Raw genomic sequence first — 25,358 nt, 5'->3', positions numbered from 1 at the left:
CTTATTCTTATAATGTAGATGTGGGATATGTTCACACATTGCGGATATGCTGCAGATTTTTTTTTTTTAATTCCTTATCCACCTGGCTACTGCTATACTTGCCGCAAGCTGTTAATTCTGTGAATATATCATGTGTGATGGTGCGTCATGCTGGGAGTTGAAGTTTTGCAACAGCTTGAAATCCACAGTTTGGGAAACACTGTCTGTAAAATGGGGGGCAGGTGCAAAATTAGAAAAACAGAGGCAAGCTGTGTGCAGAAATAGAACAAGTATCGAACAATGGGATACGTAGCTGTCTAGCATCATCCTCATGTGTGTATACCAGTGCTTCCCAACCTTTTCCACCTCGGAGCCCCCTTGGAGAAAAATTATTTAGCTTGGGTGACCCCTACTAAATAATGTTCTACACAACTCACAGTGATGTCTTCTTTGATCCAAGACGTCACTTTCCCTTTTCCCAGACTCAAACCACCATGACGATTTATTCCAGGTTCATTCATCTCTTCAGACCCTGCCAGACAAACATCTTAGGCTCCACACATTTCTAGCAACTTTCTTCCCTTTCTCCCTCCTGTAGGCTCCCAAACTGTAGTAATTGCCCTGTTTGGTGTTATGTGCTGTAAAGCAAGTAGGTATGTGGGTTGCCCCGTGTATGTAAGACCCCCTGCTGTGCCCCCATATAGTAATAATGCCTCCTGCTGTGCCCCCATATAGTAATAATGCCTCCTGCTGTGCCCTCCATATAATAAAAGTGCCTCCTGCTGTGCCCTCCATATAGTAATAATGCCTAGTGGGATCCCGCCTCGGCCGCTGAATGGCTGAGCTGCCTTGAGACGTCAGGTCTTAAGCCGCAGCTACGACCAAGAATCGACAGTCGGACGGGAAAACGGGGCGGCACGATCCGGAAAGGTTAGTGACCTGCGGCTTCTATATCCACCCCCTCCCCGGCCATACACAAAAAAAAAAAAACCTGGCCCGGAGTACCCCTTTAATGAGACAAGACCATGTGACATTACAACCTTTTAGGGCATCTCAATGATGTAGGAGCATAGAAGGGATCACACATCCCTTCTGAGCTGAGGAAGACTGATAGCATTTCCCCTAGAATCCCCCCAAAATAGGTGGCGTTTAGCAGTGGTGATGATAGACGGGATCCCGAATGATATCTGATCGCCACTTGTTAGTACAGGAAGGAATTATATTCTTGCCTCTGATCCCTGGGGTCTTTCTTCTTACTCCTCTAGATCACTCAGCAGTGACTCTTCAGCAGGGCAGGCTCCAGGTGTTTGGGGGCCCTTGGGCGATAGAGCCTTGGCAGGCCCCTCATCCACCCACTATGTGCATTCACTTGAGACACCACGAACGTACACAAACACACATTGACACAAACACTGACTGCCACTTACTGACTGACTGTCACAAACTGACATTGGCAGACTCAGACACTGACACAGAACTTTTAGCTCAGTCTTCTCCCTCTTCCTCTCTGTCGGCTGCTCTCCACACTGTAGGGTTAAGGACCTTTGGGTCATGTGATCAGGTCCTTCACCCTTTTCTCCCTCTGTGCAGGTCCTGCTCCATCTCCTGTGTCTTCTGGTGTTCAGCGCTCACCCTGCACTACAGTGACTGGGCTGAACATTAGAGCACCGGGCCCCTTTTCCTCTCTGGGCCCCTAGAGGCGCTGTAGGTCCCGCACTTGACCAGGTAAACCCTGTGCTGACACTGGCCCTGCTCTTCAAGATCCACTGGCCACATTATATAGTAGTATAAGGGACCTCTGCCTATTGCTGGGAGCTCTTATAAGGTGGTTAGTGGTTTACACTTGTGGATTTGTCCCTGTTATACGGTCCAAGTCCAGATGCAATGCGGCTAACACCCCTGACTCCCCAATAATATATAATACACCCCAATAAAGATCTGTAATATGAGGGAACATTAACGTCTCCAGTGTCTTTATATCTGTGCAAATAAATAGGTGACTTATGGTGCATTTACACACACAGATTTATCTGACAGATCTTTGAAGCCAAAGCCAGGAATAGATTTAAAAAGAGAAATCTCAGTCTTTCCTTTATGACCTCTTCCCTGTTTATAGTCTGTTCCTTGCTTTGGCTTCAAAGACCTGTCAGATAAATCTGTGTGTGTAAACACACCATTATGCTTTATGGGAAAAGTGGGAGGAGATTGGATTACATATTTACTATAAATTTACAAAAAAAAAAAAGTTTATTACGAGGCCTGCAGCTCTTTGTAAACTTCCCGAATTTTTATGTAGCCCAAAGCATAAAATGTCATACAGAGACATTACTATAGCAGGATCTGTTATACAGGGGGGCACTACTACTGCAGGATCTGTTATATGGTGGACACTACTAAAGTGGGATCTGTTATACGGGGGCACTTCTATAGCAGGATCTGTCATACGGGGGGGGCACTATTATAGCAGGATCTGGTATACAGGGGGGGGCACTACTATTGCAGGATCTGTTATACGGGGGGGGGGGCACTACTATAGCAGGATCTGTTATACAGGGGGGGCACTACTATAGCAGGATCTGTTATACGAGGGGGGGCACTACTATAGCAGGATCTGTTATACGAGGGGGCACTACTATAGCAGGATCTGTTATACAGGGGAGCATTACTACAGCAGGATCTGTTATACAAGGGGGGCACTACTATAGCAGGATCTGTTATACCGGGGGGGGGGGGGCACTACTATAGTGGGATCTATTATACAGGGGCACTACTACAGTGGGATCTATTATACATGGGCACTACTATAGCAGGATCTTTTATACAGGGGACACTGCTATTGCGGGATGTTATACGGGGTGCACTACTATAGCAGGATCTATTATACCGGGGGGGCACTACTATAGCAGGATCTGTTATGGGGGGGGGGGGGCTCTAGTATAGCAGGATCTGTTATACAGGGGGGGGCACTATAGCAGGATCTGTTATGGGGGGGGCACTACTATAGCAGGATCTGTTATGGGGGGGGCACTACTATAGCAGGATCTGTTAATCTGTTATGGGGGGGCACTACTATAGCAGGATCTGTTATACAGGGGGGGGGGCACTACTATAGCAGGATCTGTTATACAGGGGGGGGGGCACTACTATAGCAGGATCTGTTATACAGGGGGGGGGCACTACTATAGCAGGATCTGTTATACAGGGGGGGGGCACTACTATAGCAGGATCTGTTATACAGGGGGGGCACTACTATAGCAGGATCTGTTATACGGGGGGGCACTACTATAGCAGGATCTGTTATACAGGGGGGGGGCACTACTATAGCAGGATCTGTTATACAGGGGGGGGCACTACTATAGCAGGATCTGTTATACAGGGGGGGGGGCACTACTATAGCAGGATCTGTTATACAGGGGGGGGGGGGGGGCACTACTATAGCAGGATCTGTTATACAGGGGGGGCGCACTACTATAGCAGGATCTGTTATACAGGGGGGGCACTACTATAGCAGGATCTGTTTATACAGGGGGGGCACTACTATAGCAGGATCTGTTATACGAGGGGGGGCACTACTATAGCAGGATCTGTTATACGGGGGGGGCACTACTATAGCAGGATCTGTTATACGAGGGGGGGCACTACTATAGCAGGATCTGTTATACGGGGGGGCACTACTATAGCAGGATCTGTTATACAGGGGGGCACTACTATAGCAGGATCTGTTATACAGGGGGGGCACTACTATAGCAGGATCTGTTATACAGGGGGGGCACTACTATAGCAGGATCTGTTATACAGGGGGGGGGCACTACTATAGCAGGATCTGTTATACGGGGGGGGGGGCACTACTATAGCAGGATCTGTTATACGGGGGGGCACTACTATAGCAGGATCTGTTATACAGGGGGGGGCAGTACTATAGCAGGATCTGTTATACAGGGGGGGGCACTACTATAGCAGGATCTGTTATACGGGGGGGCACTACTATAGCAGGATCTGTTATACGGGGGGAGCACTACTATAGCAGGATCTGTTATACGGGGGGGCACTACTATAGCAGGATCTGTTATACAGGGGGGGGCACTACTATAGCAGGATCTGTTATACAGGGGGGGGGGGGGCACTACTATAGCAGGATCTGTTATACAGGGGGGGGCAGTACTATAGCAGGATCTGTTATACAGGGGGGGGCACTACTATAGCAGGATCTGTTATACAGCAGGATCTGTTATACAGGGGGGGGGCACTACTATAGCAGGATCTGTTATACAGGGGGGGGGGCACTACTATAGCAGGATCTGTTATACAGGGGGGGGGCACTACTATAGCAGGATCTGTTATACAGGGGGGGGGAGCACTACTATAGCAGGATCTGTTATACGGGGGGGGGGGGCACTACTATAGCAGGATCTGTTATACAGGGGGGGAGCACTACTATAGCAGGATCTGTTATACAGGGGGGGGCACTACTATAGCAGGATCTGTTATACAGGGGGGGGGGGGAGCACTACTATAGCAGGATCTGTTATACAGGGGGGGGCACTACTATAGCAGGATCTGTTATACGGGGGGGGGCACTACTATAGCAGGATCTGTTATACAGGGGGGGGCACTACTATAGCAGGATCTGTTATACAGGGGGGGCACTACTATAGCAGGATCTGTTATACAGGGGGGGGGGAGCACTACTATAGCAGGATCTGTTATACAGGGGGGGGCACTACTATAGCAGGATCTGTTATACAGGGGGGGCACTACTATAGCAGGATCTGTTATACGGGGGGGGGGCACTACTATAGCAGGATCTGTTATACAGGGGGGGGGGGGCACTACTATAGCAGGATCTGTTATACAGGGGGGGCACTACTATAGCAGGATCTGTTATACAGGGGGGGCACTACTATAGCAGGATCTGTTATACAGGGGGGGGGGAGCACTACTATAGCAGGATCTGTTATACAGGGGGGGGCACTACTATAGCAGGATCTGTTATACAGGGGGGGGCACTACTATAGCAGGATCTGTTATACAGGGGGGGGAGCACTACTATAGCAGGATCTGTTATACGGGGGGGGGGGCACTACTATAGCAGGATCTGTTATACAGGGGGGGCACTACTATAGCAGGATCTGTTATACGGGGGGGGGGGGCACTACTATAGCAGGATCTGTTATACAGGGGGGGGGGGGGCACTACTATAGCAGGATCTGTTATACAGGGGGGGCACTACTATAGCAGGATCTGTTATACAGGGGGGGGGAGCACTACTATAGCAGGATCTGTTATACAGGGGGGGGCACTACTATAGCAGGATCTGTTATACAGGGGGGGGCACTACTATAGCAGGATCTGTTATACAGGGGGGGGGGAAGCACTACTATAGCAGGATCTGTTATACAGGGGGGGGGGCACTACTATAGCAGGATCTGTTATACGGGGGGGGGGGGGGGGCACTACTATAGCAGGATCTGTTATACAGGGGGGGGGGCACTACTATAGCAGGATCTGTTATACGGGGGGGGCACTACTATAGCAGGATCTGTTATACGGGGGGGGGAGCACTACTATAGCAGGATCTGTTATACGGGGGGGGGGGCACTACTATAGCAGGATCTGTTATACAGGGGGGGCACTACTATAGCAGGATATGTTATACGGGGGGGGGGGGGCACTACTATAGCAGGACCTGTTATACGGGGGGGGGGGGGGGGGGGCACTACTATAGCAGGATCTGTTATAACCGGAGACTCTTCAGACACAGAGGGCCACAGGTTGGAGGTCGCACACTGACCTACCTTATATTGACCTACAGAGGGCGCTAGAGGCCCGGCTTTCTTCCTTCTGGATAACTGGCATTATATACAGGGTATAATGTATATAAAAGATTATACACACTATTAGACACTGATTCTACCCACAGGAGCTTAATAATAGTCACTTATCTATAATAAGATATGGCTGTGTAAAGCCGCAATGTCACCGTGCCGTGTATACAGTACAGTACAACCCCCATCGTGTACACAACAACCAATCCTCCCTCTCCTGCGGTTGTGCAGCGCACATCACACAATCTTGTCCCTCGCCCCGGCCCGTACTCACAGAAAACGTCACCCCGCAGCTAGCGATTGGCGCTTGGTCTGTATCACGTGAACGCCCCTTTCCCCTCCCACCGCTCAAGATTATGTCCGTGTTTACGGGCTCTTCCACAGATACGTCCGCAGCCCCGGCACTCGTCACCGAGCTCAGCGGCCGCCACCGGGATGGCTGAGGCGGTGAGGCCCCGCAAGTCTAAGAGCAGGACGAAGCATGACAAGGTATGGCGTCCGAGAGAGGTGACCACCACTGACTGACTGACTGACAGGACCCCCCCCTGTCACCTGACCGCACCTAAGAGACCGCTACCTGCATAGGGGCGGGGCTTTAGCTGACCAATCGACGGTCTTATCTGTGGGACCCCTCCCTTACTACCTGTCAGTTAACCAATCACCTTTGCTCTTACTAGAGACCCCTAATTGCCTGGTTACACGTAGCAACCAATCATATTCCTGCTTTTATTTGTGGAAAATGAAAGCAGTGATCTGATTGGTTGTTATGGGCGCCGTTCACAGATAGGGGTGTACTTATAGACATGACATCATTGTTTTCTTATAGGTCTATTAAGATGGTGGTCTCCAACCTGTGGCTCTCCAGCTGTTGCCAAACTACAACTCCCAGCATGCCTGGACAGCCTGCGGCTGTCCAGGCCTGCTGGGAGTTGTAGTTTGGCAACAGCTGGATGGCCGCCCTGCCTTGTTGTTCTGATTCTTACTAATATCTCAGCTTGTTGTCAGTGAATGAATGTGTTTATTGACATCCGGTGACTGTAAACCTGTCAGACCTGGTCTGGGTTATACAGCTGAACATTTGTCAGACCTGAAGGAGATTCCATTGCTTATATCGTTCTACAAAGAGATATTATCCCACTGGAGCAATGTACGCCTTGGCAGAGGGTGATATAGACCCATTATTGGGCAGGCTGGTGTCACCTTAAAGGGATTATCCAAGATTAGAAAAACATGGCTACTTTCTTCTAGAAACAGCACCACCCCTGTTCTCAGGTTGTATGCGGTATTGCAGCTCAGTTCCATTGAAGTGAATGGAGATGAATTGTAATAACACATACAACCTGAGGACAGGGGTGGCGCTGTTTATTGAACAAAATAGCAGTGTTTTTCCAATCCTGGAAAAGGGTTGGTTCACACAGGAAATCTTGTGGATTTTCAGGCGGATTCCGCTGCAAAATGCGCGCGGGATCTGCCCGTAATTACGCTTGTAAAGAATGAACATTGTGAATGTACATTGGCTTTAACAGGCTTTCCACTGTTAGGGCCAGTTCACACTGAGTAAACATGCCGCGGAATCCTGCCGTGCTCAGTGTCCTGCTTTGAGTGAATGGAAGAGCGCGCGCCTGTCCGCTCCCACTCGTCTCCGCTCATGTTAATTTTTTGAGCGGAGAGCGGCGGCAGCTGACAGGCGCGCGCTCTCCCATTCACTCAAAGCAGGACACTGATAACGGCGGGATTCCGCGGCGGAATTGCGCTGTGTTCATTCTGTGTGTGTGAACCGGCCCTTAAATTTCCGCACTGAAATTTCCACCCCGGATCCGCTTTCAGCCCGAAGAATTGACATGTCAATTCTTTGGCCCTGTTCACACTGAGCAAAACAGGCAGAATTGAAGAGGAAAGTTTACCGAGCGTAATTCCGCTCAATTTCTGCTCAAAAATTGAGTGGAATTACGTGCAAAATCAGTACGCCAGAATTTCAGTGAGTAATTTTTCCTCTTGAATTCTGCCTGTTTTGCTCAGTGTGAAATCCTTTTTTAAATTCAGTGCGGAAATGAAGCGGGAATGGTGCTGAATATTTACAAGGCGTAAAATTTTATCTGATTTTCAATGGAATCTGTCCAAAGAATTGACATGTTAATTCTTTTGGACCGAAAGGGCATCCGAGGCTGAATTTTTCGCGCAATTCTGCAGTGTGAACAGGACAGCGGAAATCCCATTGAAATCAATATGAAATCAACAGTGCAAATATTTTTTAGGTGGAATTTTGGGCGGAAAATTGACGTGGATTACGCTCGAAATTCTGCCCGTTTTGTTCAGTGTGAAGTGGGCCTTTGGGTGAATTCTGTTAGCGGAATCCTATAGAAGTCAATAGGGCTTGAATTCTACGATTCCTCAAGAATTCCTCAGTGTGAACATACCCTAAGGGGCAGACCCATGCCCAATACGAGTACCAGTCTATCGGATTGGTGATTGTTTGATGTGCCTTTTACATGGTCTTTGCCTGTTATCATTCGTGTGCCTCTTTACTCATCCTCTGGTTACACCATCAAAGATTTTAAGATCCCGCTGGCCGCTCGTTCATTGAAAGTAATAGACCCACTGGTCAGCTATGGCGTTTATTTGGCGTAACTGATGTATGTTTGACTTGATTTTCATGCTATTTTGCTGTGAATTGCGCAATCTTGATAGAATTGCGGCAAAATAGCATCTAAATTGTGGCAAAATGGTGTAATAAACACCATGGGGGAGATTTATCAAACACGGTGTAAAGTGAAACTGGCTCAGTTGCCCCTAGCAACCAATCAGATTCCACCTTTCATTCCTCACAGACTCTTTGGAAAATGAAAGGTGGAATCTGATTGGTTTCTAGGAGCAACTGAGCCAGTTACACTTTACACCGTGTTTGATAAATCTCCCCTCATGTGTGAACACAAGCCTTAGTTGACCACTGGGTCTATTACCTTGAAGCGCTTTGTTCCTATCTGCATTCTCCTCATCAGGCTGCGGGCTTTGAAGTCCACTCTGCTCCGTGCGGCTCTTCCTCGGGTGCTGGGAAACTTCTCCCAGTTTCCCAGGACTGGATCCATCTTTTTCCAGCATCTGGGGAGGAGCAGCACGGAGCAGACATCAAAGCCCGCAGCCTGATGAGCGGAATACAGATAGGAATGAAGTGCTTTGCTTCGTTTCTACTGTAGATTCTGTACTGTAGAGTCTTAAATGTTTTGGGTTTTTTTTTTAACCTTTTATGTTTTTCTTTTAGATTTTATTTTGGAGCATTTTTATACGCATTTTATGCAGTTCAGATCTTTAAAGGGAAACAATCAGCAGGTTTGAAGCATTAAACATTCTGTTATGTCCCTATAGCGCATAAGGCACTGAGGATGAAAGTAAAGTTTGTTACCTTCATCCTCGGTGCTGTTTTTGTGTACTTTGTAGTTTAAAAGGGAAATATTAGCAGGTTTGATGAATATAACCTGCTGACTTGTCCCTATTGCACAGGAGACGCCAAGGAGGAAGGTTTAGTAAGATCGTTAGGAGCACTGCCCCTTCCCCCTTGTGTCGGCCCGGAGAAGAGGGGCTTTCTAATGATAATTAAATAGGCCAGCTGGGGGCAGGCTGGATCGTCTATAAGGGGGCAGGCAGCGTTCGTAACAGTCTTATCGGACTGTGGGGCAAAAGACTAACAGCGTGTGAATGGCGCAGAGGAAGAAGGCGAGATACATACCCTCATCCTTGGCAGCTCCTGCTCAATAGGGACAGAAAAGGTTAGAGTTGTCTAGCCTGTTTATCCATATGCTAATGAGGCGGTTGGTGTACTGGGAGTGGGACTATCCCCCCCAGTGCACCAACTGCCTGATTAGCATATGGATTAAACTTCAAATTACACAAAAATGGAAATTGCAGTGCACATCACACACAGTATTTAGGCATGGACAGTGGTGTTGCTAACATAAAGGCAGACCGCGCCACTGCTATGGGGCCCGTGGACTAAGGGGGCCCGCAGGCCCCCACTGGCATCTGGCCCTTTCTTTGTGAGCTTTCATGACTAACACTCAAAGTTAAAGGAGAAGTCCGGTACAGGGGGGAAAAAGTTATTTAGGGCAGCGGGTGGGGGGGAGCATATTAAAGACAGTATGCTTACCAGCCCCTGTGCCCATGCTGCGCCACATCACAGGGCTCCTGAACCCCGCCAGATGTCTTTTTCTCCCGGCTTCGGTGTACGTCATGACCCGGATTAAATGTCATCAAAGGGTTAGCCTGCTCAGCCAGTCAGTGACTGCAGCCGTGTCCCACCCCGGTCACTGACTGGCTGAGAGGGCCTTGACGTAGAAGCAGGGGAGATATGAAGTGGGGCTTTGGAATGGGTAGCATTTGGGTGACGTCCGAGCTGGGAAAAAGAAGGAACGCCGGGGGACTGTGCGGTACCAGGTGTATTGGGGGGGGGGGGGAGGCAGTGGGGGATTCAGGGGGCCTGTACAGTTTCTTGATATGGTTCCCCATGCATTCTAGTTATGGCCATGGATACTCCGCGGTGCTACAATCCTAACTGATACCAAGGTTATAGTATAAGAATGAGATGTGAATAATGTCTTATAGTAATTGATACACAGTCACAAACCCTCAGCCGTGGACTTGTTTTTTGTCCTAGAATGTAAACACTGACTAAGCAGAAAGCTCCTATGTGATGAGGAACTGTCAGAGCACGTGTCAGGAACTTCCACAGCAGATGTTTTCTATGGGGATTTGCTGCTCTGGACAGTTCCTGACATGGACAGAGGTGGCAGCAGAGAGCACTGTGTCAGACTGGGAAGAATACACCACTTTCTGACCCCAGTTGACTTAAAAACTTTTTTTTTTCTTCACTCTGGAGTACCCCTTTAAGAAGTCTTTAGTATATAGTCCCTCTGTTCTTTCTATTGGAAAAATATAAGTAAAATACACATTTTGTCACCATCCCACTTATCTTTGTTTTTTTCCCCCAAGAACTCCAATCCTGGACATATAACCCCTTAGATCAGGGGTAGGGAACCTTGGCCCTCCAGCTGTTGCAAAACTACAACTCCCATCATGCCTAGATAAGTAAAGCTTTGGCTGACCAGGCATGAGCTTTAGCTGACCAGGCATGATGGGAGTTGTAGTTCTGCAACAGCTGGAGAGCCAAGGTTCCCTACCCCTACCTTAGATGCTGTCTGTAAGGCAGGGGTGCACCTCCAGCTGTTGAAGAACTACAATTCCCATCATGCCTGGAAACACTAGACATCTGTCTGTCACCACCTGTTAATGTCAGGATCCGGCCGTCACCTGGAATGATTCACCCGGCACGCTCCATGCACTCTATCATTATAATAATATCCACATGACACATCTGCTTCACATGGACCAGTGCTGGTGTATTCACACTCACAACGTGTGCCCCAGCATTGACGCGGATCTGGGAAAAGCTGGGTGACCACCATTCTGGCCGCCATTAGACGACCCCCCATCCCACGCCACTAAGAGATCCTAAATTCTTCAGTGTCTAGTTTTATGCCTATCTATGCAGGGATATCAGAGACACATTTGTCAGTCAGGGGTCTGAGAAAGCTGGGTGACAACCAGTGGAGGATACAAGGATACAAGAGTCGGAGATGTGTTATTGCATACCCAGGCACAGCTGCCGTTCAGGTGTTTGAGAAAGCTGAATTAAAACTAATATTGTAGCATAATATCTAATCTCAGGAGCCTCAGTATCCTGAAAGGCAGATGCATCCATCTCCCCAGGGATATGAGGGCAGGGCCCTAGTCATTGCACGGCTTTGCTTTTCAGGTGCCTGGGCGAGCTGAGTAACAGACAGTACGGCTAATGGTTGCTCCCCTATGGGCCTTTTTGCTTAGATTGTCCAGGGAGGCAAGTACTTATAGTTACAGGGTTATGGCCTTAGGAGATGACAATTCAGGAGCCTGGGAAAGCTGGGTGACATCAATTTAGTCACCATGACCCCCCATTAGAGTCCTGAGAGGCAGCTACACCTCTATACCCGGGGCTATAGCTGCAGTAGATGTGTCAGGTGTTTGGTAAAGCTGGGTGACATGTCTTGCGCACATGTCTGCCATCAGTCTGAATAGGCGTGGGATTCTGGTGACCGCAGCCCATTATATCCTATAGATCCCCGGCACAGACTGCCTCTGGTTTTGGTGTCGGTGAATACCATGTATGGTTGTTCTATTGCCGGAGGCTGCGGGTCACAAGACAGTCAGCCCTGATCAGCTGTGTGCAAACAGGGTCACATGCTCATCCTGATAACCTGTGTACTGTACAGTGTGTGCCTCCTGCCATACAGAGGACAACTCCTGGGCGTGCTATAGGGGGCGGTATGTGCGCAGCTCAGGACAGACGAACCAGGGACCTCTAAAGCCAATTATAGGGAAAAAAGAAAAACAACAACATAGTGTCACAGTAGCCACATATTAGTGACAGCTACTACCATAACAAGGCCTGACAACCATAGAGCCCTCATACTATGCCAGCTTCAGTGCCCGCATAACAGTGCCAGACAATAGCCTTATTACAGTGCCAGCTACACTGCCTACACAACAGCCATGAAAGCCATAAAGTGATAGCCGCAGTGATAGCCAGGATCAGTCACACCACACTATAAAGCATGCCCTATATATATCCTGCTACTTTATAAAGCATGCCCTATATATGTCCTACCACACTATAATGCATGCTCTTTATGTATCCTGCTACTTTATAAAGCATGCCCTCTGTATACCCTACCACACTATAAAGCATGCCCTCTATATATCCTGCTACATTATAAAGCATGCCCTCTGTATATCCTACCACACTGTAAAGCATGCCCTCTGTATATCCTACCACACTATAATGCATGCCCTCTGTATATCCTACCACATTGAAAAGTGTGCCCTCTATATGTCCTACCACTCTATAAAGCATGCCTTTTATATATCCAGCCACATTATAAGGCATGCCTTCTATATACAGTGGTATCTTAAGAGTAACTTGGATTAAGAGCATTTTGGTTTAAGAGCTCACAGTTTTTCAAAATTGTGACTTGGTTTAAGAGCATTGCTTTGGTTTAAGAGCTCCCTGTACTGGGTGGGAGGGGGAGTGGGGGAGGTGCATGGTCTGCATAGCGGGGTCTACAGCGCTGTACTCTGACCCAGGAGGTCTCCCTCACCTCCCAAATCATAGCAGATCCACTTCAGGCTGGGGCTTACATCAGGGGACAGGACTGTGGAAGTAATCTCTTCATAGCTGTAACCCCTCTCTCCCCGGACAGAGAGTGCTGCATGTATGTGCCCACATCTGCCCTGCTTATTCTTTCATGTACCCTGCAGTCTCTTTCAGCCCTTGTGTTTCCCATCCTCTCCATTCCTGCTATAATGTGCCTGCACTCACACTCAGCTATACACACTGCTGTTATAATATGCCTGCACTTACACTCAGCCATTCACACTGTCACTGTCCTCCTGCAGAGCTCTGTGATTCTCGCTTCCTGATTGGTCCATGCTGAACACCCCCCCCCCCCTCCTTCCCCATTGCTGTCATGTGACCACACAGACCTCTGACAGCAGTCCTGCTTCTCTATTCTAGTCTGTTGTACTACACTACTGTATTATGGGGATCTGCAGCTCCGTCCTGTATCTAAAACCTGCTGCTGTGTTATCAGGTTTATGCAGTTACTATACATTATACTCCACATGCTGATTGCTATACTGTACAGTAACTGATAATATCACATAGTCAGCTGTTTTTCATTGTTTGTTTCATCTGTTTTACATGTTATTCAGAATGGAAAATCATTATTTTTGGGGTGTGGAACCAATTTTCTGCATATCAGTGATTTCTTATGGGAAAGTTTGCTTTGGTTTAAGAGTGATTTAGATTACAAGCACGGTCCCGGAACCACTGTATTATACCACACTATAAAGCATGCCCTCTATATATCCTCCCACACTATAAAGCATGCCCTCTATATATCCTACCACATATATCCTACCACACTATAAAGCATGCCCTCTTAAATCCTACCACATATATCCTACCACACTATAAAGCATGCCCTCTATATATCCTCCCACACTATAAAGCATGCCCTCTATATATCCTACCACATATATCCTACCACACTATAAAGCATGCCCTCTTAAATCCTACCACATATATCCTACCACACTATAAAGCATGCCCTCTATATATCCTACCACACTATAAAGCATGCCCTCTTTATATCCTACCACACTATAATGCATGCCCTCTATATATCCTACCACACTGTAAAGCATGCCCTCTATATATCCTACCACACTATAAAGCATGCCCTCTATATATCCTACCATACTATAAAGCATGCCCTCTATATATCCTACCACACTATAATGCATGCCCTCTATATATCCTACCACACTATAAAGCATGCCCTCTATATATCCTACCACACTATAAAGCATGCCCTCTATATATCCTACCACACTATAAAGCATGCCCTCTATATATCCTACCACACTATAAAGCATGCCCTCTATATATCCTACCACACTATAAAGCATGCCCTCTATATATCCTACCACACTATAAAGCATGCCCTCTATATATCCTACCACACTATAATGCATGCCCTCTATATATCCTACCACACTATAAAGCATGCCCTCTATATATCCTACCACACTATAAAGCATGCCCTCTATATATCCTACCACACTATAAAGCATGCCCTCTATATATCCTACCACACTATAAAGCATGCCCTCTATATATCCTACCACACTATAAAGCATGCCCTCTATATATCCTACCACACTATAAAGCATGCCCTCTATATATCCTACCACACTATAAAGCATGCCCTCTATATATCCTACCACACTATAAAGCATGCCCTCTATATATCCTACCACACTATAAAGCATGCCCTCTATATATCCTACCACACTATAATGCATGCCCTCTATATATCCTACCACACTATAATGCATGCCCTCTATATATCCTACCACACTATAAAGCATGCCCTCTATATATCCTACCACACTATAAAGCATGCCCTCTATATATCCTACCACACTATAAAGCATGCCCTCTATATATCCTACCACACTATAAAGCATGCCCTCTATATATCCTACCACACTATAAAGCATGCCCTCTATATCTCCTACCACACTATAAAGAATGCCCTCTATATATCCTACCACACTATAAAGCATGCCCTCTATATATCCTACCACACTATAAAGCATGCCTTCTATATATCCTACCACATGCCCTGTATAAGCTTTGGGTTTTCTGTGTAACAAAATATAAGCTCAGCAAACAGCACCTTCTATCTCATCCTCATCCTTGTAACATTATATAAGGTATTGTAAGTATTAATGGCGTCCTCATACGGCCGGGGATGGCTGACTGCGATTATGGGGCTTTCATTGTTACTATGGTAACATCTTATAGAGACAAGAAGGCCTTGTTCCCAGAATGCCCTGCTCTAATCCACAACGTGCTCACAGTCTGAATAACTACATTTACCTCAGTTACTTTGTGGAGCAGAATGGAGTCGGCAATATAGGAACACATCCAGAGCTGCATTCAGAATTCTGCCCGCTACCCCTCCTTTGCCTTTTCACCCTGTCCTACTGACACTTGGCATCTAAACCAGCAGATAGCAGTTTGTCTTTCTAAAGTTTTAGCGCTAACAAGAAATCAGCAGAATCCTGAAAGCAGCTCTGAAGTATAAGCCTTCGATATTTTCGATAATCGAGATTAGCAATATGCAATGAACACACTTTAAGGGCCCTATTCCACCGGACGATTATCGTTCGCATAATCGTTAACGATTAACGATCTCAAACGACCGCTATTGCGAAAGACCTGAAAACGTTCACTCATTTCCATGGAACGATAATCGTTACTTATGATCGTATTTGCGATCGTATTTTCTTCGCTATTGCGTTCGTATCTACTGCGAGCGACCGAACGACGTCTTATTCAATGCGAACGATTTGCGACAGGGCGACGATAAAAATAGGTCCTGGTCTTATAAAGCGAACAAACGATTTCTCGTTCGGTCATTAATCGTTAACTGCATTTCAACCGAACGCTTATCGTTTAGATTCGAACGATTTAACGATAATCTGAACGATAATCGTCCGGTGGAATAGGGCCCTAAAATATGATGTGTCACTAGACAACTAGTGAATGCAGCTCTGGAGTATGGAATATGGTGTTTAACCAGATAAATAGTTAGTGCAGCTCTGGCAGTGATTAGACTATGCTATGCTATATGATGTTTAACCAAATGAATACTGAATACAGCTCTGGAGGTGACTAGAGCATGGGGTGTGATATGTACCTAGCTGACTACTGAATGCAGCTCTAGAGGTGACTAGAGCATAGAGTGTGATATGTAACTGACTGAATTCTGAATGCAGCTCTTGCAGTAAACACGGTAATTAGTATTTCTCTCTGTTTGCAGACTAAGAAGAAGCAGCCGAGTCTGGTGGAGGTAAAAGCAGAGAAGGCCGTGGTGTTAGAGGAGGAGCGCGATGTCCTGGCCATAGCCGACTCTTCTAAGCAGAAAGCGGAGAGGGAACTCCCTGATACTTTTATAGAAATCCAGCTGAACGATGAGACCTCCGCGGCGGATACCAAGAGACTGAGCAGCCTGTCTGTGGCCGACATCTCCATTGTGAATGAAGACACCTCGGAGGACAAGAAGGAGGCCAAAAATGGTGACGGTGAAGAGCTGGACGCTGGAGGAGCGGAGGCCGATACTGAGAGCTCTGATGTACTGTCCAAACAAGATGCCGAACCCTCCGTAGGAGAGCAGCACCCTGCAGAGACCCCTGACCTCCACCCTGCTGTCCTGGCCCTGAAGGAGCTTGATGTAGTCAACACCCAGCACTTTGTGGAAGCCAAAGAGATCCTGCATTTATCTAAGGTGAAGTCGATCTACCCGGAGCTGCCGGTGGAGGTGGTGGAGCACACCAGGGACATGGCCACCATCAAGCCTCTGGTCCCCAGCGAGCGGCTCTATCCTGAGCTCCCGCAGCAGCACAAGCCCCTCGTCCCCTTCGCCAGGGAGCAGCTCAAGATCTTCGAGCCGTGCTCCTGGATAGAGAACGTGGACTCCTTCACCGAGGAGTTCGAGAGGATCGCCCACCAGGACCGGCACGAGTTCCATGAACTTCTCATGAATTATGGCCGGTGCAGGAAGCAGCTCCTCCTGGCTGAAGCCAAGCTCCAGATCATGCTGTCCGACTGGAAGAATATTAAGAGCAAAGTGTGGGACTTCAAGGAGGAGCACATGACCGTGCAGGTAACTTATTGGCCGGTATAAGACCAGTGTCCCTATCGGCTGTTTTACGATCAGCGTCCCTATCGGCCTTTATAAGATCAGTGTCCCTATCGGCCGTTATAAGATCAACGTCCCTATCGGCCGTTAGAGGATCAACGTCCCTATAGGCCGTTAGAGGATCAGCGTCCCTATCGGCCGTTAGAGGATCAGCGTCCCTATCGGCCGTTAGAGGATCAGCGTCCCTATCGGCCGTTAGAGGATCAGCGTCCCTATCGGCCGTTAGAGGATCAGCGTCCCTATCGGCCGTTAGAGGATCAGCGTCCCTATCGGCCGTTAGAGGATCAGCGTCCCTATCGGCCGTTAGAGGATCAGCGTCCCTATCGGCCGTTAGAGGATCAGCGTCCCTATCGGCCGTTAGAGGATCAGCGTCCCTATTGGCCGTTAGAGGATCAGCTTCCCTATCGGCCGTTAGAGGATCACCGTCCCTATCGGCCGTTAGAGGATCAGCGTCCCTATCGGCAGTTATAAGATCAGCGTCCCTATCGGCCGTTATAAGATCAGCGTCCCTATCGGCCGTTATAAGATCAGCGTCCATATCGGCAGCTATAAGATCAGCGTCCCTATTGGCCGTTATAAGATCAGCGTCCCTATCGGCCGGTATAAGATCAGCGTCCCTATTGGCCGGTATAAGATCAGCGTCCCTATCGGCCGGTATAAGATCAGCGTCCCTATCGGCCGGTATAAGATCAGCGTCCCTAACGGCCGTTATAAGATCAGCGTCCCTATCGACCGTTATAAGATCAGGGTCCCTATCGACCGTTATAAGATCAGGGTCCCTATCGGCCGTTATAAGTTCAGGGTCCCTATCGGCCGTTATAAGATCAGGGTCCCTATCGGCCGTTATAAGTTCAGGGTCCCTATCGGCCCTTATAAGTTCAGGGTCCCTATCGGCCGTTATAAGATCAGGGTCCCTATTGGTCATTATAAGATCATGGTCCCTATTGGCCGTTATAAGGTCAGCTACCCTATCGGCAGTTATAAGATCACACTGGCCGATATCTCCCATGTGACTAGTTATCAGCCGATAAATGAGCAAACGCTCGCTTGATGGCTGATCACTTACTCAAATTCAGGTCTTTTAAGAGACTCTGTCAGTAGGTTTATAGTGTCCTGTCTCAGAGTTGCATAAACTAGTGACAGAGAAGCTGGACAGAATGATGGATCACTTACATTGTTCTGTTCAGCTGATCCAGTGATATCCTCCTGAATAACATGGACAATAAGTAGTCCTCTCCATTATGTGCATGAGCTCAGTAGTTCTAGATATTCATAAGCAAAAGCAATCTCCGCCCACCAGCTGCTGATTGACAGTTATCTATCCATGCTGTGTATAAGCAGTCAACTGTCAATCAGCAGCTGGAGGGCGGGGGGAGGGGTGTGTTAAGAATCCTATTCTCCTGCATATTAGGAGAACGGCTGAACAGAATGATGTAAGTAATACACCGATCTGTTTAGAATTTCCATCACTAGTTTATGCTGACCTGATTTAAGGCGCATTAAACCTAGAGACAGGTTGCCTTTAACTTGACCACATGCATGGAAAATATGTATAGGGTCCTGTGAATGCCGACCGGTCACTGTTCTAGTTCGTGTCCATCTGGCTGAATATTGGATGAGATTGCGGCTATTGTGATGTGGCTGCTGCACGCTCAGCACATTCCTCTGTGTCACACTTTCTGGCCTTGCTGCTTTTGCCACTCACCCGGTCACCTCTCATCTCCGGCATGGCGTCCTGCCCTGCAGAATAACTGCTGATTGTGAGGCTGCCAGGGCATACATCCAAGCCTGTGTTATCCGAGCGCCTTCCTGTGTATTATTGGACCAAGAAGTAACACTTAATACCAATGTAAATACACAAGATTTCCATTGTTGTATCAAGCAACAAAGCGCTTAAAGGGGTTGTTCACAAAATAAAAAAAAATTCAAATTACCTGGTGACAGAAAGTGACAGAGATTTGTAATTTACTTCGATTTAAAAAATCTCAAGTCTTCCAGTACTTATCAGCTGCTGTATTCCCTGCAGGAAGTGGTATTCTTTCCATTCTGACACAGGGCTCTCTGCTGCCCCCTCTGTCCATGTCAGGAATTGTCCAGAGCAGGAGAGGTTTTCTATGGGACTGGAAAGAATACACCACTTCCTGCAGGGCATACAGCAGCTGATAAGTACTGGAAGACTTGAGATTATTTTATTACCTCACTATGATTTTCTGCTACTTTCAGGGACTGTGTGAAGATCAGGCTAAAGTTGTGGGATACCACCACTACCAGACGGCAGAAGTCAACGCCTCAGCATTAGCGGACCTGAAGAGACTCTTTGAGCTGAAGTCGGATCACCTACATCAGACGTTCGCTCTGCACTCGTACACCTCAGTGCTGTCCCGTCTGCAGGTCGAGTCTTATATCTACGGGCTGGTTAACAACTCACCTTTTCTGAAGTCAGTAGCGGTGTACCACCCCGACCACGGTGAGACCTCTAACCTAGCACACATATAAATTAGATGTAGTCGCCCTCATCACTGCGGAATGATGAATGATCATTAGAAGGAGTGGATTGGTGCAGTCGGAGCGATAGTCCCGCCCCCAGTGCTCTAAACCGCCTCATTAGCTTATGGATTAAACTACAGAGTACACAGAAACAGCGCTTCTCTTTAAGCCAGGGGTAGGGAACCTTGGCTCTCTAGCTTTTGCAAAACTACAACTCCCATCATGTCCGGACAGCCAAAGCTTTAGCTTTGGCTGTCTGGGCATGATGGGAGTTGTAGTTTTGCAACAGCTGAAGAGCCAAGGTTCCCTACCCCTGCTTTAAGGTATAGCTACGTTTTTAAAGGGATTGTCCAGTTTAGAAAACCCACTTTCATGTGCATCCTGTTGGAGAATTCTGAATAAAAGGGGCGTCCCCTGTTCATTCCTCATGTCTGGATAATGGATCCGTCCAGTGCAGCATTACACAAACAAACCATTGATATGAATTGACACTGTGTAATACTTAAAGGGTTACTCCACTCAAACATAACTTTTGATATGTTGCTGCCCATGGTGAGACTAAAAATTCCTTCCATTCTTGTTATTATCTATTCAGTCTCCTTCCCCCAGTTCTGAGCTGCTGCTTTCTGCTGGAGACGTAAAAATCTGTGTGTGAGCTTTTCTCTCTGTTTTCTCTCTGCTTCCCCCTCATCCCTGGTCCCTTCTGAGACAGCTGATGTAAACAAGTCCCTGTAGCTTCTTTGTAATGCTGGGAGGGTTATTCGGAGGTCAAGTTGCTAATAAATTCACTTTGTTTACCCCTCCCAGTATTACAAAGAAACTACAATGTCGCAGATAAAGCCAGTCAGGGACTTGTTTACATCAGCTGTCTCAGAAGGGAGGGGGAGGAGAGGTAGACAGAGAGAAAAGCTCACACACAGATGTCACACAGAAAGCAGCAGCTAAGAACTGGGGGAAGGAGACTGAATAGATAATAACAAGTATGGAAGGAATTGTTAGTCTCACCATGGGCAGCAACATATGAAAAGTTATATTTGAGTGGAATACCCCTTTAATTTTTTTACTGTGGTGGACCTGTATAGCTATAGTTTATGTACAATTTCAATTGTTTGCAAGGATTTATCGATTATTAACCATCTGTTATCATCCGCAGCCCCTCAGAAAGTGGAAGGGTCTCACTCCGATCTGATCCTGCTGAAGGAGTGCATCAGCGTCCTGTTTAGCTTTACAAGGAGACTTATAGAGGACACGCAGTTCCAGAATGACATTCTGCTCTGGCTTCAGAAGCTGGTGAGGCCTATCCCTCTGTACACAGGACACATAGCCATCCCACAGGCTGCTTTAGGTTTTATTGATTTTTACCTATGTCCTGCAGGAAGTGGCGTATTCTTTCCAGTCTGACACAGTGCTCTCTGCTGCCACCTCTGTCTGACACAGTGCTCTCTGCTGCCACCTCTGTCCATGTCAGGAACTGTCCAGAGCGGCAGTAAATCCCCATAGAAAACCTCTCCTATGCTGGACAGTTCCTGACATGGACAAAGGTGGCAGCAGAGAGCACTGTGTCAGAATGGAAAGAATGCACCACTAACGTTCCCCTGCAGTAAATCCTAAACCTACACTCCATGCTAGTCCCTGAGATGATGACAGCCAAGGCCCCATTCACAAATCGTTTTACAGACACAATTGGAAGATCTGTTGCCTGCTGCATTTCTCAAAGAACCTTGCTCTTTTTTGCAGATTTGAAAAATAGGGATGCAAATAGGACCCGCTCAGAAAAAGCAGTAGCGAAGTGTGAAAGGGGCCTAAGGGTGTGCTGTACTGGCCCCCCGTTATGGAGCTGGGGGAGAAATTAGGGTGCAATAAGTCTCTGCCCCTGATGAATGATGATAAACCTCATGCTCTGTGTGTATTGCATTGCAGAGAGTCACTCTACTGACATCTGAATTATCCTGTCTTATAGGTCTCTGTGCTACTGAAGGTCGGATGCCTTGGGGACCACTTGTTCCTCCTGAATCATGTTCTGCGATGTCCAGCAGGGATCAATAAATGGGCCATTCCATTTGTTCAGGTCAGTAGCAAATCCATTTGCAGCACTAATACCATCTATCTATCTATCTATCTATCTATCTCCTATCTATCTATCTATCTCCTATCTATCTATCTATCTATCTATCTCCTATCTATCTATCTATCTATCTATCTATCTATCTATCTATCTATCTATCTCCTATCTATCTATCTCCTATCCATCTATCTATCTCCTATCTATCTATCTATCTATCTATCTATCTATCTATCTATCTATCTATCTATCTCCTATCTATCTATCTCCTATCTATCTATCTATCTATCTATCTATCTATCTATCTATCTGTCTCCTATCTATCTATCTATCTATCTATCTATCTATCTATCTATCTATCTCCTATCTATCTATCTATCTATCTATCTGTCTCCTATCTATCTCCTATCTATCTATCTATCTATCTATCTATCTATCTATCTATCTATCTCCTATCTATCTATTCAAAAAGGATTGCGAGCAGCACAGCTTGGAGCTCAAACGTCTTGTGGGTGCCGGCTGGATGATCCTGACCTAGAATCCTGAAGGATATATTCAAATAATTCCATCAGCACTTCCCGATATCTTTAAAAACGTGAAATATTTATTCAATCACATAAAAAAAAATTAACAATGTGGCATAGCAAAAATCAAGCGACGTTTCTCCCGTCTCCCTATCTATCTATCTGTCTATCTATCTATCTATCTATCTCCTATCTATCTATCTATCTATCTATCTATGATCTATCTATCTATATATCTCCTCTCTATCTATCTATTTTCTTTACCCTCACTTACATGGTGTTCTTATACAATACTTTTTGGATGCTTTAGGTTCGAGTCTTGCACAATCCGGCTGGTGTGTTCCATTTTATGCAGCAGCTGGCGGTTCTCTTGTGTCCGGTTAGGTAAGATCTGACAGTCAGTCTATATACGTTTTTTTTTTCACTCTCACACTTCTATTCTACTTCTATTACTGCTGGTGCTGTAGCGGCAGGCAGAGTTACGAAGTGATAATGCCTATAGACCCCTCTATGTATGTACCCCCATTTTTGTACATTGTCTTTAGCTGAATAGTGACATCCACACCATTCCTATCGATTCCCATCCACCAGTTATAAACACTTCCAACCCCTGATAGGAGGAGTGACACCTTATGCAACTTCTTCCTGAATACTTCTGCACTATGGTTACATTGCACCTCACTCTGCGTCACTCTTATATATCTTTTAATGTATCTCAATGGGATTGGCCTACAAATAATATCTGCTATATGAAAGTGGTAGAATACAAATCACAGGTGCAATTCCAAAGTTTTAATGCAGCTTAAAGTGATTCTTTTTTTTCTCCTTCCACAGAAATCGAGCTGACTTCCTTTGTCACATGAAACCTAATGAAAGAAAGTGCTCTTCTTCAGGAAAGGAGTCTGGAAACTGGACTTTAGTGGATGAAGGTGGCGAGGAGGTCAGTCATTCAGTAGTCTACTATTTTCTGCATGTGAATTATATATATATATATATATATATATATATATATATATATATATATATATATATATATATATTAGGTGATATAACTGCATTTGTGTGTTGCTTCCATTGAGGTGTATGGAATTTATAGAAGGAATTGAGTTAAAGTGTCATTTAAATGTCACTTTTCAGTAATCAATGAATATCAAGCGATTTTAAGAAACTCTGTAATATGTTTTATTAGGCAAAAGAGATTCCTTTTGTACTCAGAAAGCCGTTTTCCTACCTCCCCTTACTTCAGAAGAAGCAGGATTTCTGTGTTCATTATGGTCTATGGAGAGGGGAGGGGTCGAGGGAGGGTGAGTGAGCACAAAGAGGAGAAAAGGCAGCCATGCAAAACACATTATCCTGCAATCTTCTCTCACCAAGATTCCAGATAAGCACTGACCTTTCTGACCTCTGAGTCTTGCGTTTTATGTGCCCAGACAGTCTCCAAACTGTACAGCTGCTTGTCACCTCTTCCTTCTCACTCAGCCCCCTCGACCCCTCCATAGGTTATAATGGACTCCGCAAACCCGCCTTCACTTTGCTTCTCTGTATTGAATACGGCTTTGCCTGATGATGCACAAATAAGAAGTGGGGGGTGGTCGGCTGGAGGCTGGAAGCAGCTTTTTGAGCTTTTTGCCTAATAAAAACTTAATTATCGCCGATTATCGCTCCGTGGAATAGAATCAACAATCAGCCGATGATCGCGTAATTGGCTGATCTTTTATTTAGGTTCAAACCTAAAATCATCAGACGACCAACGATCTCACAAGCACCATGCTTTACCTAAACATGTTGCAGGTCTTCTCCTGTGCTCCTTCTTCCTCCCAGTCCCGCGCGCAGCAGTAGCTTCGGTGCGGCCTGTCTTAGCTGACAGACCGCTCAGCCAATCACTGGCCAGGACTGCCGTGGCCAGGAATTGGCTGAGTGGTCTGTGAGCTCAGACAGGCCGCACCGAAGCTGCTGCTGCACGCCGAATCAGGAGGAAGAAGGAGCACAGGAGAAGACCTGCAACATGCTTAGGTAATGTATGGTGTTTAAACAAGGGCTGCAAGGACATCGCTAAACGATTATCGGCCCGTGTAATAGGACCTTAAGTGTTCTCACAGCTACTTCTCCTTTCTTTTTTAACGCATACCTCTTGCAGGATGAAGATCCAGAGACAAGTTGGATGCTGCTGTCGGAGGACGACCTCATTTCCCTTTTGGGACAATTTCCTTTTCATGAACTTTTTAAGAATGTTCTTGGATTTACCTCTAGAGGTGAGCAGCACCGAGCGTTTATCCTATTTAGATGGCTCTTTATGGGAATGGAAGGAAGTTTGCCAATTCATTGAGCATTTCTGTCCATTATGTATGGCCTTTGTACTGCTTACATACTTCATTGAAGAGTTATTACATTACATGGTCAGTCACTGTGTCTGTCCTCACATGCTCAGTTACTTCCCCCAGGTTTCTATATAGTCATCCTCTGTACTATGCAGAGCAGAAGAAGCCAAGCATTGCAATACATGAAGTAAAATAATAATAATATGATGATGGTGGGGGTTACATGGGGTGTGGGAATATGCTTGGCAAAAATACTGATGCATTTTTATTTCCACTAGGTGAATATTATCCTGACAATACCACTCCACAGGAAATGATGAAGATTTTTGCCTTTGCCAATTCTTTACTTGAGCTTCTGGCCCTCGGATTAGAGACCTTCAACAGGGCGCGGTATCGCCAGTTCGTGAAACGGATCGGATGCATCATACGGTATGATGCGCTCTGCCTTTACGTGTTATCGTGGACACTTATTTTATGTTGTGTGGGCAAGCCGAGTACAAAGTCATGGGACGTGTGGCTATCATGGCCAACAGAGGTCGTTGGATATTTACCAAATGGGAAAATACCGGAACACCTCCTGTACGCTAAACATATATGCCCATCTGGGATTTTCTTTAAAGTGTCACTGTCTCTTACATTTTTTTTTTTCAGAAATAGTCCAGGCGATTTTAAGAAACTTTGTAATTAAGTTTATTAGCTGAAAAATGCATTTTTATCATGAAAAAGCTGTTTGAAGCTCTCCCCCATCTTCATGGTTTTCTATGGAGAGGGGAGGGGTGAAGGGAGGTGAGGCACCAAAGCAGGAC

General features: G+C 46.4%; 1 protein-coding gene across 2 annotated transcripts in view; it reads left to right on the top strand.

Annotated features, from left to right (window-relative positions):
* Positions 1 to 6,141: 6,141 nt before the first annotated feature.
* Positions 6,142 to 25,358, top strand: part of EPG5 (ectopic P-granules 5 autophagy tethering factor) — a 68,976-nt gene continuing 49,759 nt past the window's right edge. For both annotated transcript variants that reach the window (XM_069963231.1, XM_069963230.1), the window contains exons 1-9: positions 6,142 to 6,293; positions 16,283 to 17,125; positions 19,385 to 19,628; positions 20,802 to 20,938; positions 21,609 to 21,716; positions 22,545 to 22,618; positions 23,069 to 23,174; positions 24,372 to 24,486; positions 24,831 to 24,981. In XM_069963231.1, coding sequence (XP_069819332.1) covers positions 6,240 to 6,293; positions 16,283 to 17,125; positions 19,385 to 19,628; positions 20,802 to 20,938; positions 21,609 to 21,716; positions 22,545 to 22,618; positions 23,069 to 23,174; positions 24,372 to 24,486; positions 24,831 to 24,981 — 1,832 coding nt within the window. In that variant the 5' untranslated portion in view covers positions 6,142 to 6,239. The remainder of the gene's footprint in view (positions 6,294 to 16,282; positions 17,126 to 19,384; positions 19,629 to 20,801; positions 20,939 to 21,608; positions 21,717 to 22,544; positions 22,619 to 23,068; positions 23,175 to 24,371; positions 24,487 to 24,830; positions 24,982 to 25,358) is intronic.

Source organism: Dendropsophus ebraccatus, chromosome 3, assembly GCF_027789765.1.
Source record: "Dendropsophus ebraccatus isolate aDenEbr1 chromosome 3, aDenEbr1.pat, whole genome shotgun sequence".
Lineage (NCBI taxonomy): Eukaryota > Metazoa > Chordata > Amphibia > Anura > Hylidae > Dendropsophus > Dendropsophus ebraccatus.
Note: the sequence above shows the minus strand (reverse complement) of the source record. Positions and strands in the feature narration are given on the sequence as shown.